This window comes from Pyrgilauda ruficollis, unplaced genomic scaffold, assembly GCF_017590135.1.
Source record: "Pyrgilauda ruficollis isolate IOZ18807 unplaced genomic scaffold, ASM1759013v1 scaffold62, whole genome shotgun sequence".
Classification (NCBI taxonomy): domain Eukaryota; kingdom Metazoa; phylum Chordata; class Aves; order Passeriformes; family Passeridae; genus Pyrgilauda; species Pyrgilauda ruficollis.
In genome coordinates this window covers 1,967,021-1,982,145 of record NW_024527933.1, presented here as the reverse complement: position 1 = coordinate 1,982,145, position 15,125 = coordinate 1,967,021, and the positions used below count along the sequence as shown (strand labels likewise).

The 15,125-nt window shown below is 46.1% G+C and overlaps 1 protein-coding gene across 5 annotated transcripts in view; it reads right to left on the bottom strand.

The window, feature by feature from the left end:
* The window catches only part of LOC121362488 (DAB2 interacting protein), a 150,799-nt gene that overhangs the window by 104,446 nt on the left and 31,228 nt on the right, over window positions 1–15,125 (bottom strand). For all 5 annotated transcript variants that reach the window (XM_041484045.1, XM_041484044.1, XM_041484043.1 and 2 more), the window contains exon 2: window positions 6,021–6,124. In XM_041484045.1, the coding sequence (XP_041339979.1) occupies window positions 6,021–6,089 (69 nt within the window). In that variant the 5' untranslated portion in view covers window positions 6,090–6,124. The remainder of the gene's footprint in view (window positions 1–6,020; window positions 6,125–15,125) is intronic.

Here is a 15,125-nt window from a genome sequence, read left to right as displayed (position 1 = left end):
GGAAGTCTCTACAGAATGGATATGGATCCAAGTATGTTGCTGAAAAATCCAGGGAGAATCTGAGATTGTTTCTCTGTCTTTGTGGGAGGAATTCAAACAAAAATACATCAGAGCACACGAGTGCATATTGAATTGTTAAATTACCACAAAAAAATGCCAAACAAACATGTTTTGGAGACTAAAGGTCAGTCACCTGGCTGGTTTAAACCACTTTCCCCATTTATAGTGATGCCTTGAGTTGGTTTTGTTTCTTATGAGATGACCAGCAGCAGTACTACACAGCCCTGTTTCATACAGATTTTGAATGATGGGGAAAGTGGTATCATCCTCCCAGGCCTTAGTTTCCCATTTATTTTGAGGCATTATGGTAAATTGCAACCCCCCAGTGCCTGCAAGCCTGAATTCATTCAGATTGGCAGAACACTTTAACAGCTCCAGATGAAAGGTGCTACAGAAGTGCCAAGTACTATCACTGTAATTATCATTCAATATACACTGATCAAAAGAATGAAATGTGAATTAGCATTTCCTATTAGCCCTACTTACTGCCTAAATGTTAAATATTCCTCCCATGGGCTCTCTCCATGAAAACACAGAGGAGCTGTTGGTATTTCTCATCTGGCTACACCACTGCTTCCCCAGGAGTGGAGGAATGGAGGGATCTGAGGAGAGTCATGAAATCAGGAGAACAACACAAAAAAACTTGCTCAGGCTTTCTGGGGAGAGGGAATTTGGAGCTGCTTTGTCACCCTCACTCCTTCCCTTGCTCCTGGCAAAAGGAATCTGTCCCACTCCAAGGATTTTCTGCTGTTCACCCTGGGACCCTGAGCCCTGCCTGGAGTCATGAGTTTCACACAGCCCAGAGGGATCAGTCCAGTGTCCTCAGAGGCTGAGAAAGTGTAAACATCTGGAGCAGCTGAACAAAATCAATGGAATTGTGCCAATCTGGACCCTCTGCAGAGCCAGGCAGCTTCCTGAAACATTTGTTTTCCCCTTTCCCACTCAGTATTTGACTTTTATCTTCCCCAGAAGCACAAATTTCCTTGTTTATCCACTGCCCAAGCTTCACACAGGGAGCAACAACGTGAGCTCCTGCCCCAGCCCACAACACATCTCAGTGGTGCTGGGGCACAGAAATCGGGTGATTTGTGGCATTTCCCTCTCAGTGGAAGCTGCAGGTTTCCCCAGGGCACTGTGAGGATCCTCACAAGCCTCCTCAGGATGCAGCAGCACCAGGTCATGCCCCATCCCCTGCTCACTGCCCCACAGCAGAGCCAGCCCTGCCCCAGGAACCCTCTGCTGTCCAACCACCCTGGTGTGACAGAATCAAAAGCAGGCCAGAACCCCACAGAACCTACAACAGGATCACTCATATTTCTGTAGAGAAACGGCCTCAGTGTGTGAATTAAGCTGTTGATGAGCCCCTATGCTCTTCTTTTCTCTAAAACTGTCCTTTAGACAGCTGCAGGCTCTGACAAAGAGACCTCCCTGCAACATACTCAGTTCAAAAAGGGAAAAAATCCATACCCTGCCTTGCTGAGCCCCTTTCAGTGAAGCAGGTCATAGCACCATGTCTTTTATCCTGTCATTCTTGTCTCCTGCTTGATGCACATCATAAATCCTCAGTGGTTTGGACTGCAGCTCTGTGCTGAAATCTGACAGTCCCTCCTATCTCTAACCATGCTGCCTTCCAGTGCTCCCCAACTGGAAATTCCAGGTTTACTTAAAAAAAAAAAATAAATTCAAGATACAAGGTCAGACTCAAAGAATTAAAAATATCTTTACAGTCAGGTTCACTTTCCAATCCCTGTGCTATGGAGCATTGAATAGGGAAAAAGATTGCCTTTTTCAAAATGAAATTTATTCTTCATACCTGAACTAGAATTTATCTCATAAAGGACAAGCAAAAATTAAAGATCAAAAATACAGATTCATGCTAATAAGATGACTTAGAAAAATAAGGCAGAGGGCTCTAATTCAAATAACAAGCAATTAGGAATTTGACAACATGAGGTGCTGGCAGAGACAGTAAGAAAGTCAAGGCATTTCTGCCCTAGGAACAAGGACTTGGGAGTTCAGGAACCCACTTACTCATTTTCACATTACAGCATCAATTTGGAGAATATTTAATTCTCTTGAAACTGAGGAGGATTTCAGAGAGGTAATTAGGAATAGCTTAGCTAGTGGTTAACACCAGGATTGGGAATTAGAAATTAAGAAATTCAGCTCAGGATGTATTTTTGGGCTTTGGAGAATGATCAAATTTAAGTCAGCTACCCTCCCTCACTTTTCCCAGCTGGAAAATGAGGGTGGTAGGAGCGAAGCACCTCTGTGGAAAGCCTGGAAATCCATCCACAAAGGATACTCAGGGTGTGAGGTGTGGGTGCTGGGGTACCTGACAAACCCCTCTGAGGGCCAGTGAGCCCTCCTGATTTCTGCCAAGCAGAACCAGGGAGACTGGAAACAACTGCAAAGGCTGAGAATGACCTCATTTTTCTTCCAATCCCTAAAATGCTCACAACCCCAAAGCTTCCAAGCATGTCCTGTTGCAGAAGTGGTGTCTGAACTGACAGATACATTCTCCAAGTAATTTCCATATTTCTTGCTGCCACTAGCACTGGTTACCCAAAGTCAGTTGCAGCTGACAGTTTAATGATAATGGCTTTATGTTTATATATCATCTGTGATAATGTTCCTTTTCTCCTTAAATTCAATTCCTGCAAAAGGGGCACTTTAATGTATGCAGCCACAGACCAAAATGACAGTAATTTTCCTTTGAGCTGCAATGGTTTAGTAAACAATTACATTTCAATTAAAGAGGGGTGATCATGATGAGGGAAGTGCCATTCCACTCCCCACATAATACAGGAGCATAAATTCTCCAAAGAATCTTTGAAATCATTATAATATATATTACATGACTGCTTTTCAAAAAAAAAAAATTATGCACAGGCAAAAACATGGGGAAAAAAACCCTTCAATATCTTGTCTACATCAGCTTGAACTGGGATCCCATTATTTAGGATTATGTTCAGTGAGGAGGAATGGCAGAAGGGCTCTTCACTTTCATCTCTCCAGGAGTTTCCATTTACTGCCATTAGTATTTAATACTTCATTTATCAAGGATTAAAACCAGGATAGATGGAGGAATGCTGTAAGAGTAGCTTATGATGGATCACTGCAAATTCAGCTGTGTACCAAGCCCAGCCAGGCAGGAAAACTGCAGGAAAACAAGTTCATGTTACAAGGAGAAGAAAAACTGTGTTTTGGCGTGGTTTTGGGGGATTTTTGAGGCCAATGTGGCTTCAACCAGAAGAAGCACTGAAGTGTTTTTGGTGCTCCTGGAAAGCAAATTATTAATGCTAGAATTGAGGATTAAAGGGCTGGAGGAAGAAATCCTAATTCTGTCCAGTAAAAGACAGAATACAGATGCTTCCTCAAGTTTTTTGGCAATTTGGACTTTGCTTGGCCTGGGATATTTTCCCAGAAAATGAAGTAAATCGGGCTCTAACAGAAGGAGTCAATAGATGGCAGTGCTTGATGGGATGGGAGTGAGTCCTGCCCAGGGAGCCTCAGCAAATCCTCCCCTGCAGCACTTCCCTGCAAGGTGGGCACAGTGAGGGGTTTCACTGGCACTCAGCAGACTTGCCCAGCTTCTGGCCCCTGAGTTTGACAAAATACCCCACAAACTTCAGGTTTAACCCATCTCACACCTCAAGTTATTGGGATTCAGTGCTGAGAGGCAAAATGCTTCCCTGCATTCTCCTAAAAGCAAGGTGTAACCACGGCCATGGAGAAGGGACAGTAGGTGTCCCCAGCCCTGCAGCATCACCAGCTGCTGCCCACTGCAAGTGGAGACTGAAATCTGAACACCCGGCTCTGAGAGCAGGCTCAGGACAAGGGACCTCAGCTCAGGTCCAGCCTCACTGGGGTTGGAGCCTCGAGTTTCTCATTCTGCATCAGCTCATACAGAGCTCTGAGAGCACGGAAGTGAAGGGAGGGATTTACATGGAAAATAATTCTTGTACAGCATGAGATAACCAGGACTAGAGGAGATTTTTCCAAGTTTAAGAAGCTTCACAAAAAATTTCTTTCAGGAGAAGGGGTAAGAACAGGACTTGATTTTCAAGGTTTATATTCTATAATTCAAAAACTACCAGGAGCTCTTGTTTTCAAAAACCACAATGCCCAATTATCTGTAACCTGCCTGGCAGACTTCTGTATGGGAAGGGAAGTTCTCAAATTTCCACCCTAGTTTGCTCTAGTTTTGAAAAGAAAGAAAGCATCTGGGAATGCAACACTGCCAAAATAGCTGAATCCAATGGCTCCTGAGCTTCCCAGGCCCTTGGAGACTCAACAGCAGAAGGATGGAGATGTCAGGGAAGAACAATCAGCTGTAAAATATGAAAAGCTTACAATTTCCAAACCTACAACAGCAGGCTCAAAAGTAATAATGCCATTACCACTAAACTAAGGCACTAATTACTATTCCCAGTGGCTGGAGTGGACTGACTGCTAATGTTCCTCTGGTTAATGAAGGAAGGTGAGGGAGAATATATTGCTAAAGTCAGACATCTGCTGAAGGCTGGGCAGCAGCACCAACTGTACCTAATGAAGCCATTCATATTAATGCAGTGACACTCGGAGGGGGCGCAGGGGAGAAATGAGATGAGGCTGGGTTTGAACTCAGAGAAGACAAATGTCATGTATTACCCATGTGATGGCTGCCCTTATTTAATCCACACTGAGTAACAGAGCTGCTTAAAGCAAGGAACTGCATCCCACATCAGCTGTTCCACCACCAGCTGCTCAAAGTTGGAATAGCTTCTCTAAAAACCCAAAAAGCAGGATATATGCCATTGGAAAGGAATAAACAGCTTTTTCTTTTCTTTGACTACAAGGACATTAAGAAAAATATTCCCAAATCCTCTGTCCTGTGAAGAACCCAGATCTTCCCATCATGTTTTGCTGTTTTCACTAACCAGCAGTAGTGTTTAGGGTTCAAGGATATTCATTCACTGAGATCAATAAGTTCTAATGGCTGGAAGAGCAATTTCTAGAACTAAAATAAACTACTTGTCCAAACTGCTAATCGTGACTCATTCACCAATGCAAATGTTCTCAGGTGAACTGGGTGTGCTCATATTATTTTTTTTCAGATTGCACCATTGTCTTTGCTTTGAAATTCTGGTTCTGCCTCCCTGACTTTAGTAAGCAGCAGCTGAGTCTGTAAAGAAGGTGTGGCCTGCAGAGAAAACCTGCATGGAGCAAACCTGCTGCAAGACCATTTGTGTCTTCTCTGAATAAAAATAGCTGTGTGTGCTGAGAGCCAGCCCAGACACCTGATGTGAGCAGGAGTGGGGAGGAGACTCTGTGCTCACGCTCCTCACACTGTGCTGACACCGGGCAGTGCCAGCCAGCGCTCAGCACTGACAGATCCCATTCCTGGGGTCCCTCCTCCTGCCTGTCAGTGAACACAGCAGTGCCCTTCCCATGGAGCACCAAGACCACTGTTAGTCATGGTACAGAACAACCAGCGACACCTCAAAGCACAGGGATTGAAGCCATGGAAAAAGTGGATGGCTCCTCCAGGCTCCTGCTGGGGCAGGATCCCAGGCTCTGGGCAATCCCAGCTTGGCAGGTGTCCTGTGAGTTAATGACAGGTTCCACCAGAGGAGATTTGCTCTCTGTAGGAGTGTGAGCACACACTGTACAGCTGCAGACAGGTAAATGCACCCAGGAATACACTGCACCAGGACTCACCAAGGAAACCTCTCCAGGAAAGTCTCCCAAGTGAAGCTCCAGACTCCACTCAAACCCTACTGCTCCACCAGGACACATCTGCCAGCCGCTTGCTGCTGACGGTGTCTAACAGCACCCCATTTCCCTACAAACAAGTGAGCAGCCAGTTTCACACGCAGCACTCCTTCTCCCAGGGTGAGCAGGTTCCTTTCCCCTCTGGCAGCCCCCCAGGCCACTCCTTAGGATCCCACAGCACTGCTGAGAGGGGAGACACTGACCGTGACCCGGAAGGGCGCGGTGGCCGCGGGCTCCATGGCGGGGTTCTTCTCCGAGATGCCGCTGGGCATGCTGCGCCTCTGCCCGCAGCGCTCCGGGGGGGACTCTGGGGGACAGAACACAAGGGACAGTTACAAACCCAGCAGCACAGGGACAGCCCAGCAGGGCCAGCAGGCCGTGCAGAATGTGCTGTCTCCCTCTGAGATGTTCTCGTCAATGAGGCAGCGTGACAACCCCACGGATTCCACTCGCATTTCCCGGAGCTGCCTGGAAGAACGTTCCATCAGCAAGACTTTCACCTTCAACAATTAGCATTTTTATACAACTGTAAGCTTCAGATAATGCCTGGCAGGTTGGCATTATCATTATTTCCAGTCGGCAGATGAGTAAACAGAAACTGCATTGAGATGAGTGAGAATTATATGCAAAGTACAGACCCGTGCACTCATGGATTTGATCCTCCTTGGGGAAACGGCTAATGGGGTCAGAGGCACAGGATGCTTAAGTTACCTCTCTAATTCCTCTATCCTGCTTTTCCAAATATTTACAGAAGGCTGCAGTGTTTTGGGTCTCCCCATGTTCAGAATAAGATCTTCAAGTGGCAGTTCCGTGTCACCTCTCAATGGCACAGAGGGCCCAGAGCTCATCCACGTTATACAACACAGGAGAGAGAGAAATAAACAACAGGGCCTCCTGCTTTTCCAAATATTTACAGAAGGCTGCAGTGTTTTGAAAAAATCATTAAATCTTGATTTTGATAAAGTATAAAATGAGGGTAGGAATACTTACCTCCATCCCCATTGGCAAGGAAGGGAGGGGGCTGAAAAGGCAAAATTAACAACTATGCTCAGCACTGAGGAGATTTAGAAAGATGTTAGGACAGGTCAGCTACAGCATCATAAGGTGATGTTTCCTCAGTTCACAAACCCTCTTTAAAAGCACCATGGAACTCAGAGAAACAGATTTAGTTCCAAGCTGCCATTCAGTGATGCTTGGACCTTGTAACAAGCTCCCCTTCCCAAAATCATTCCAGAGTCCTCCTTAGCCAAGCGTTTCCATGGACATTGTCTCCTCAGCGAGGTTCTGCCGTGCCAAAGCCTGACTGTAAGAAACAACTAACACCAGCAATTCCACCCAACAATTCCTGATATGTGTCTCAAACCATTCCAAAAGAACAGATTGAGATTCCAGCCATGGACAGGGCGAGGTGCTGGCTCAGTGACATCTTCCTTGGTTGTCATGTAACCTGTGTGAAACTCAGCCAGCCCAAAGCAGCAGTTCACTGCTTCCCCAACTTCCAGCCGAGCCTTCAAATGTCTGGGGCAATTTCTCTGCAGAAAACTGCACTTTGAATCTCAAGCAGTAAAATCCTCTCAGAAGATTCAGGCTCCCACCCCATTCCTTTAAACCTTCTTTTGGTTTTGGACTGTCATAAAGAAACTACTCAATTTCAGCATTTTGAAAGTGAGCTCGAGATGACAACTGAAGAAGCTGCTTTGCATTTTCTTAATGACCGGAAAAATGAACCTTGTTTAAAGCATTTCTCACAGACCTGGCTGGAAAACAGGAACGGTGGCATTATGTAAAAGGCAGCTACAAGACATTACTTTTCCCATGTTCTCCCCAGCCCCACGCACTGCTCAGCACTGAGGGAAAGCACCTCTATAGGGGTAACAGCCCCCCACCTTAGCTTCTTACTTCATCATTAAAATATACTCCAAGAAGAACCAGCAAGCACACCACTGTGACCCGAGACCAAACACAGAGCTGGCTTAGCACCTAAACCCTCCTATAATTATGAAACTTACAGTTCATGAAATATTTGGAGTCAAATTTCCATTTTAGCTTTGTTTAAGCACTGTGGGTTTCACTGCAGGAGAGACATGTTACAAAACCCTCTGTAAGAAACCAGAAATAACCAGGAGGAGGGGTGGGTGTGGGTGTTGGAGGGGATGTGGGGGGAGCTGTTTGTTTTAAAGGTTAATAAAAATAGCTTACAGGTAAATTAGTAACTCCAGGAATGTACAGCATTTACTTGGTGAGCAGTATGAATATATAAAGGTTTAAGTGCCCTTTTTACTTCTTCAGGACTGGAGGCACCATCTCAGGCCGGGTCACTCTGCCCAGGGCCTGGCATCAGCCACACTGCCATGGCAAGCCCAGGGCCATGGAAAAGGGCACTGTGAACCAATAATAAAAACTACACAGTCACTAGAGGCTGAGAAAGAAATGTCTTCATTTGCAGCAGAAGACATTTGGGTTAGGCACTGGAAATAGTCCCACCTTGCCATGGACAGTTACACTGGGACTGCTGGTGCAGAGAGGGAGAGCTCTCCCTGCCCAGCGAGGTCCAGGGACACTGGGCTGCCTTTCCTCCCCTCTCCTGGGGCAGACAGATAGCACACACCTCCTGAAACTCATTCCAGCCTCATTTGCTGGGATTTCTGTCAAATTTGCCCACTTGTGCATAAAATAAGCAAGTTTCAAGGGATCAGATTCAGTGTTTGATTTTGGTGTTTTCCTCCCAACCTCTCCTGAATTTCCATCTCTGTCTGGACAGGCATAGTGGCAGTTCCGTGTCACCTCTCAATGGCACAGAGGGCCCAGAGCTCATCCACGTTATACAACACAGGAGAGAGAGAAATAAACAACAGGGCCTCCTGCTTTTCCAAATATTTACAGAAGGTTGCAGTGTTTTGGGTCTCCCCATGTGCACAATAAGATCTTCCAAGAGAAACTTCCTTGAAATTATCAAGCCCCTGAAAGCTCTCCCAGGTTATCCCCACACAGCTGGGCCAACACGTTGTTGGCTGTGGAAGGCACCAGGAGGTTTTTAAGTTGAACATATCCCACTGCCAAGAGGACACACAGCACTGCAAACACTGCACATTAATTTAGGACCTCGGGCTTATGAGTATTTCTGAAACTCTTTCTGTACAGTAATAAACACATTTGGTTTGTTAACTTATTCGAGGCACTGGAACTGACAGAATAATTAATCCTCACTCCACTCTTCCATGCCTGTTTTTCATGCTGTAGAATCGTTATGGAGCAGCACAGCAATCTCCCCAGGGCTCCAGGGCAGCAGCAGAACAGGCTGAGAGCAGCTCCTGGCACCCAAACTCTTGTTTAACCCAGCCAACATCACTGCCTCCTTTGACTCCACTTCTCAGACACTGCTCCAAGCAGGTTGTTATGTGTAACAAACACACAAACAAGTGTTACTACTGTTTACTTTTCACTTAGCAAGTGAGGTGTTCTTCCATTTGCATCACCTGCTCCTGTGAATCCCAACTAGTCCAAGAGATCATCAGGATTACACTCTCATTATGGAGAATAAAATACATGAACTCCTGTTTGTTCATCTCTCTTCACACTCCCCCCCCTCACACAATTCCAGGGATCAGCCAGTGGAAGAGACAGCGTGAACAAAAGCAAAGCAAGGCTGCTGGATGGAATAAAAACAAGCAGGCACTTCCCAGCAAGTTGATTTCCTGATAAGAACCTGCTCCAGCTCCAGACAAGAAAGGGAGGTCCAACCTGAGGCTGGGAGAGAAGTCAGCGAGGAGAGATGGTCTCCCTGAACTCACCAGAAGGAAGCCGTGCTGGTGAGCAGCGCACATGCCATGGCACTCGGAAGGAGCCGGGAAGGAGGGAAGGAGAGGTGATGACTTCATCAGAGGCAGCGAGAAAGGGAAGAATGCCCGGAATGCCAGAGCAGGCAGCAGCACCGGGACACGGGGCAGGAGGAGCGCAGGTTCCTGCTCCCGCCGCGGGATGTGCCGATGGAAAGGAGACTTTGGAGCACAACAGAACTTCACCAGAAGGAAACTACGAGCTCTCCAGAGCCAAGAGGCGGTGGGAAAGGTGCGGCAGGCAGCCCTGGGGATGTCAGGCTGCTCCGCCCGCTCCTGCCCCACCGGGCACTGCCCGGCACCGCCGCTGCCCCAGCGCCTGCCAGGGTGGAGTTTCTGTGAAACCGGAGCGAACAGGAATTACCGGTCTCCTGCTCGTACAATTACAGGCCGCGAATTAATTTTATTGCTTAATGAATTTAGGTGTTATTCCTCTAATTTCTGCATTATCTAATAAGTCCTTGTTACAAGGCCGAGAGAGGAGAGGAGGAGGCACGGTGACAGTGATTTGACGTGGCTCATGGTAGCATTTATGAATTAAGAACAATCCCTGGAGAACAGGTATCTGTAGTGTCAGCGTGATTCCACATACTCAGGAGAGGCTGCAGAAAAATCTACATTTCAGACAGCTTTGGGTGGCCACAGGAGCCCAGGAGAAAAGATAGATCTTTAGTCTGAATCCAAATGGGGATTTAGAAGGGAGTAGAGGCACTTTTAAAAAGCGGAATAGACAGCGACAGAAAATAATAAACACTGAGCTGAGCCAACTTTCCTCTTCACAAGGCATGAAGAACTTTGAGTGGGAAGCAGAGGTGCCAAAATGTCTGATTTCCAGTGCCAGAGAGGCTGTGAGAGGTTATGAAAGCCCTTCCTGCTCCCATCAGAATGCAGCTGCAGGGCCACCTTTGTGGTTCAGCTACCTGCAGATGTATTTATTGGAATGTATCACCCAGAGCCCTGCTGACCCACAGTGAATTCCAGCTGATCCCTTACAGCAATGTCAGAACCATACAAAATTAATTAAAAGCCAAACCTTTATTAGGCAACAAAATAGACTTTTAAATGAAAATGGTCACGAGGCAGAAGTTGAGGGCAGGTGCTGGTGCCCTCTGAACAAGCAGACTCCTCTGAAAGCAAAGCTAATGAACACAGAGAGGGCGTTCTCCAGGCTAAGGGAAGCTGTGGCACCCTGCTTCTTATCTTAGAATAAAATTATTTCTTTTTGCATCTTAGAATCTCTGGCTTAAACATTCATAAACTTCCATAAAGCCCAGCAATCCCCCTGGCTGTACCCACAACTCTTCTACATCAGAATCACTGATTTACTCCCCAGTCATTTCATGCTCCAAGCAGAAATAGTTTCACATTTTCTCATGCTCTCATGACCTTTCCAGACAATTAAGGACACTGTCTAGAGAACTACAGCTTGTAAAAACCCCTCTCCCTTATCTAACTGTTTACATACAGAACAAAAAAATAAATTGGGATCATTACTTGCCTTCTGGGCTACACTCTGGCACCAAATACTTTGAATTAAACAACTGAGTCTATACCTACAGTTAATTCTCCCCACGGCAATGACACCAAACTGATCCAGCTTCTTACCAGTGCCTTTGTTTCCCCCACAGGTGACTTCAGTGGTACAAAAGCACCACATTCAGTGTGTCTCTGATGACTGTGCCCCTGCCTAAAAGCAGCAAAATGCACCTGAAGCACCACTTAGAGCCACACAATTCTCTGCAGCTCCAAGAATGGTGGCTGGGACGGTTGTGTGAACTGAAGAGCCTTGGTAGAAGTGGCTGGAATACAGAAAACAAATCCGAGAAAACATCAGAACACACTGATGGTTTCACATCAGTGAAAACTGCTCCCCTCAGCTAAAATCTGTTACCATCTTCTCTCAAAGTGGGACTAAGAACTCTTGAAAGAAGAGCTTTTTCTTTGTTAAATAATGATTTGGAGTGACACTGACCTTTGCCACGGCACGCTGTGCACTTTAATGGATCTCCCCTCATCTCTGTGTCAGGTTCCTGGATATCATGGATTTAATATTCCTCATCCTGCTCCTGAGCCAGTGCTATTAATGGCTCTTGTATCTAGTACTGAAAAAAGCCCTGCTATTTTTCTGAGTACTTGATATGTATCTATTCCTCTATTTTCTCTATTACCCAGTAAGAGAACTCTTCTCCCAGCAGCTGCCACGGTGCTTTTTGATGAAAAAAAGACTCCTCTTGACTTTCTGCGGGCTCTGGCTGCCTGCTGCCTCATCCCCTTCTCTGCTGGAGAGCTCGGGTGGGATTTCCATGCCCCAGGGCCGGGATGAGCCCCTGCAGCAGCGGGATGTGTGTGACAGGTGCCTCACTAGATGGAGCTGGTGGCCCTTGGCTGCCCAAGCGCTCCAGCCCCGGCCCAGCTGTAGCTGGGAATTCTCCAGCTGTGCTTCGGCTGCTGGGTCACCTGATGGTCAGTGCAGTTAAGAGAGCTTTCCCTGCGCTTTCCCTGAGCTTTCCCAGCACTTTCCCTGCTCTGGAGCCACCCCAGCACAGCCGGGCACTCTGACAGGCACCCAGGGCAAGTCCTGCCCCCCAGAAATCCAGGTGGAACACATCCTTTACCTGAGGAGACAGATTAAACCTATTTGTCAAGGGAAAATCCCTCTGCGAGGGCAAAAGGGAAAGAAGAGAACGACACTAATGGGAAAGGAAAGCTGAGGTAATTCTCACTGTGAGAGAGCTGAAAATACAGCAGCTTCTGAGTGCTACAAGCCTGGAGACCAGATCAGATCAGTCTGCACGAGGCAAGCTGCAGGTCCCCAGACCTGGTGCCAGGGACAGAATATTCTAAATATTATAATATAACATTATAATATAATATTATATTATAATATTATAATAACTTTCTAAAGATAAACAGTAAATCATGCTGATTGAGCAGCCTGCAGTACAAACTCCATTTTACTGTCTGGTATCTTTTAACTAGATATGTGTATATATATCTGGTATTTTTATTCTTTCATTATTAGTCTCTAAAATAAAATATGTATGATATTTATCTTCCTCTGCTATGATATCCACAGAACAAATTCCTCCTCTGCTAACGGCATATCATTAGGAGCCTTCTCTCCAGGGTGAAATTGAAATCAAGCTCAGACTTAAAAAATACATCAGAAAAAGCTGAAATTCTATCCTGGTTGGGGGCCAGATTGTGGTGACTGCCAATACCCTGGTTAAAGTGGAAAGGATGATAAAGTGAAGTGGAACACCAGCATCCTCCCATGTGATGATAAAGACAAGCAACACGGAGTGTGGAGAACAAGGAGTCAGCTCTGGGGAGATTTAAATTAGGCTCATCCATCATGCTGAACCTTCCTGCAAAGATTCTGCTCTGTCACCACGAGCTTTCTTGCAGCACTTTATCCACAGAGGCAATCTGAGGGCAAGGAGAAACTTCCATACTCTGCAATTCCTGTCCCTGTCTCTGCAGGTGTCACCTGGGCACACCAGGACAGGGCTGGCTCTGTCCCCTGCCTCTGAGGGTTGGTTGGGGACTTCCCCCAGGAGTGACCTGGACAGCTGAGCTGAGCAGGCCAGAACAGCTCCCTTCACATGAAGCACCCTCAGGAGAAATGGAAACTTCACACAGTTAATTCCCAGGCCATTTTTCCAGCCGTGCACGGTGGCTGCTGGAACAGGTCTGTACTGGTGAAATGCAAATTAAATAAATAAATACTTAATTTATAAGCATGATTCATCAGAGGTTTCATCTTCTACAGCAAAGAAACAGATGTTCTATTGATGGCACTTCATTAGAGAGATAAATGGGGTCACACACGTATCTCTGTTCCCATCCATCTGCATAATAGACCAAACATTAAGATTTGAATTTCACGTGGTGCATGTGGCTCTCAGAGCAGCCTCAGAGTCTCAATGTCCAGAGCCTGCTCACCCACCTCAGCTTGTCTCAACAGCCAAGGAACTTTAACTCTGCTCAGAAAAGCAGGAGGTTGGGATTTAACACTGGCTATTTAGGAGACAGTTTCACTGCAAACGCAAAAGAAAACTGGATTTTAAGTAACGGATGGCAGTGATTTTTGTACCCCCCAAAATACAGTATCTGTCATGAGGAAGCAACTGAAAGCAGCAGTGACAGCAAAGTCTGGAACCACTGCTCTTCCTCCAGTTCAAGGCAGGGAGGGTTAGGATCAGGGACAGGGATAGGGATAGCTGAGAGGGATTTTCTGGTTTTCCAAACATTAATGCAGCAAACAGAAACAAGTCTCCTGCACTTCAACAGGCATTAACAGAAGACAGTGCCTATAAAATGAGTGGTATTCTTTCCACAGATGTGCCTTTGCTGTGTGTGGATGTGAGTGTGTGCACAGCTGTGTCAGGCACAGCAGCTCTGCACACCTGGGCAATGCCCCCCGTGCCCAAAGCACTGCTGAGAACCCATCCCTGCTCACTGCTGTTCCCCATCCATCTCTGCTCTGCCTGCTCAGACTCTCTTAGCAATTGTTTCACTATTAGAAATTGTGGAATGTAAATCCTAATTTATTGTGACTGATCCTTTTATTTCCTCTGGGGGTGGGTGGGTATTTCTGCTCCTCTCCCACAAACCTGCTCTGCAAACACTCGCAGGTGGCAGCTGCACACTCACTCTGCAGTTTTCAAGCAAACAACACCAGTGCCAAGGAGAGACAAGAAACATTAAAAACCAGTCGTGTTTTCACTTCCCAACCTATTTTTGAAACAGGAGGGAGCAGGAGAATGTTCTTACCTACACCAACACTGACATTTGCATTTTCCATCCTAAAAAATATGCCAGATCTGTGTTGGAATTTCTCCCTCCAGAACTGCCCTGCAGTCACTCTGAGGAGCAAATGGGCACTTGAACAGCAACACTGCAACCCTGCAGAACAATCCAGCAATTTAGTGACCAACATCCACCCTCCTGGGGAGGTTAATGCACCCCACCCCACTCTCTGAAATTTTATTTTGCTGTTCACCCGACTTTTAGCTGATCCTAGAAGCAGAGTTATGTAAATGAACACCAAATGTTCTCACTTCAAACACACCAGCCCCATCAAAATGTGTTCCTGTCTAAGGGTATAAAGGTAATAATTGGTAACCTTTGACTGCTAAAAATGTAAAGGGAAAATATCTTTCATTTAAAACTTGCTCGTTTGGTTACCATGGACACTGCTTAATCATGAAGGATGACTATTACTTGTTCCTATAGAAACCAAGAAGCTTAAGAAGCATCCTGTAATTTAACTCCAGATGCCAAATTTTACACCAGTCCCCCTATTAGCACATTTGGGTACTTCAGAACAAGCCCAGGCTTGATCTCTGACTCTAAAAGAAAATCAGTGATGCAGAAATGCTGTAAGAAACCAAAAATATGAACATGTAAGGTACAAAAGAAACTTGCACTTCACATAAATCGGTTCCTTCAAAAGGAAACATGAAGTGC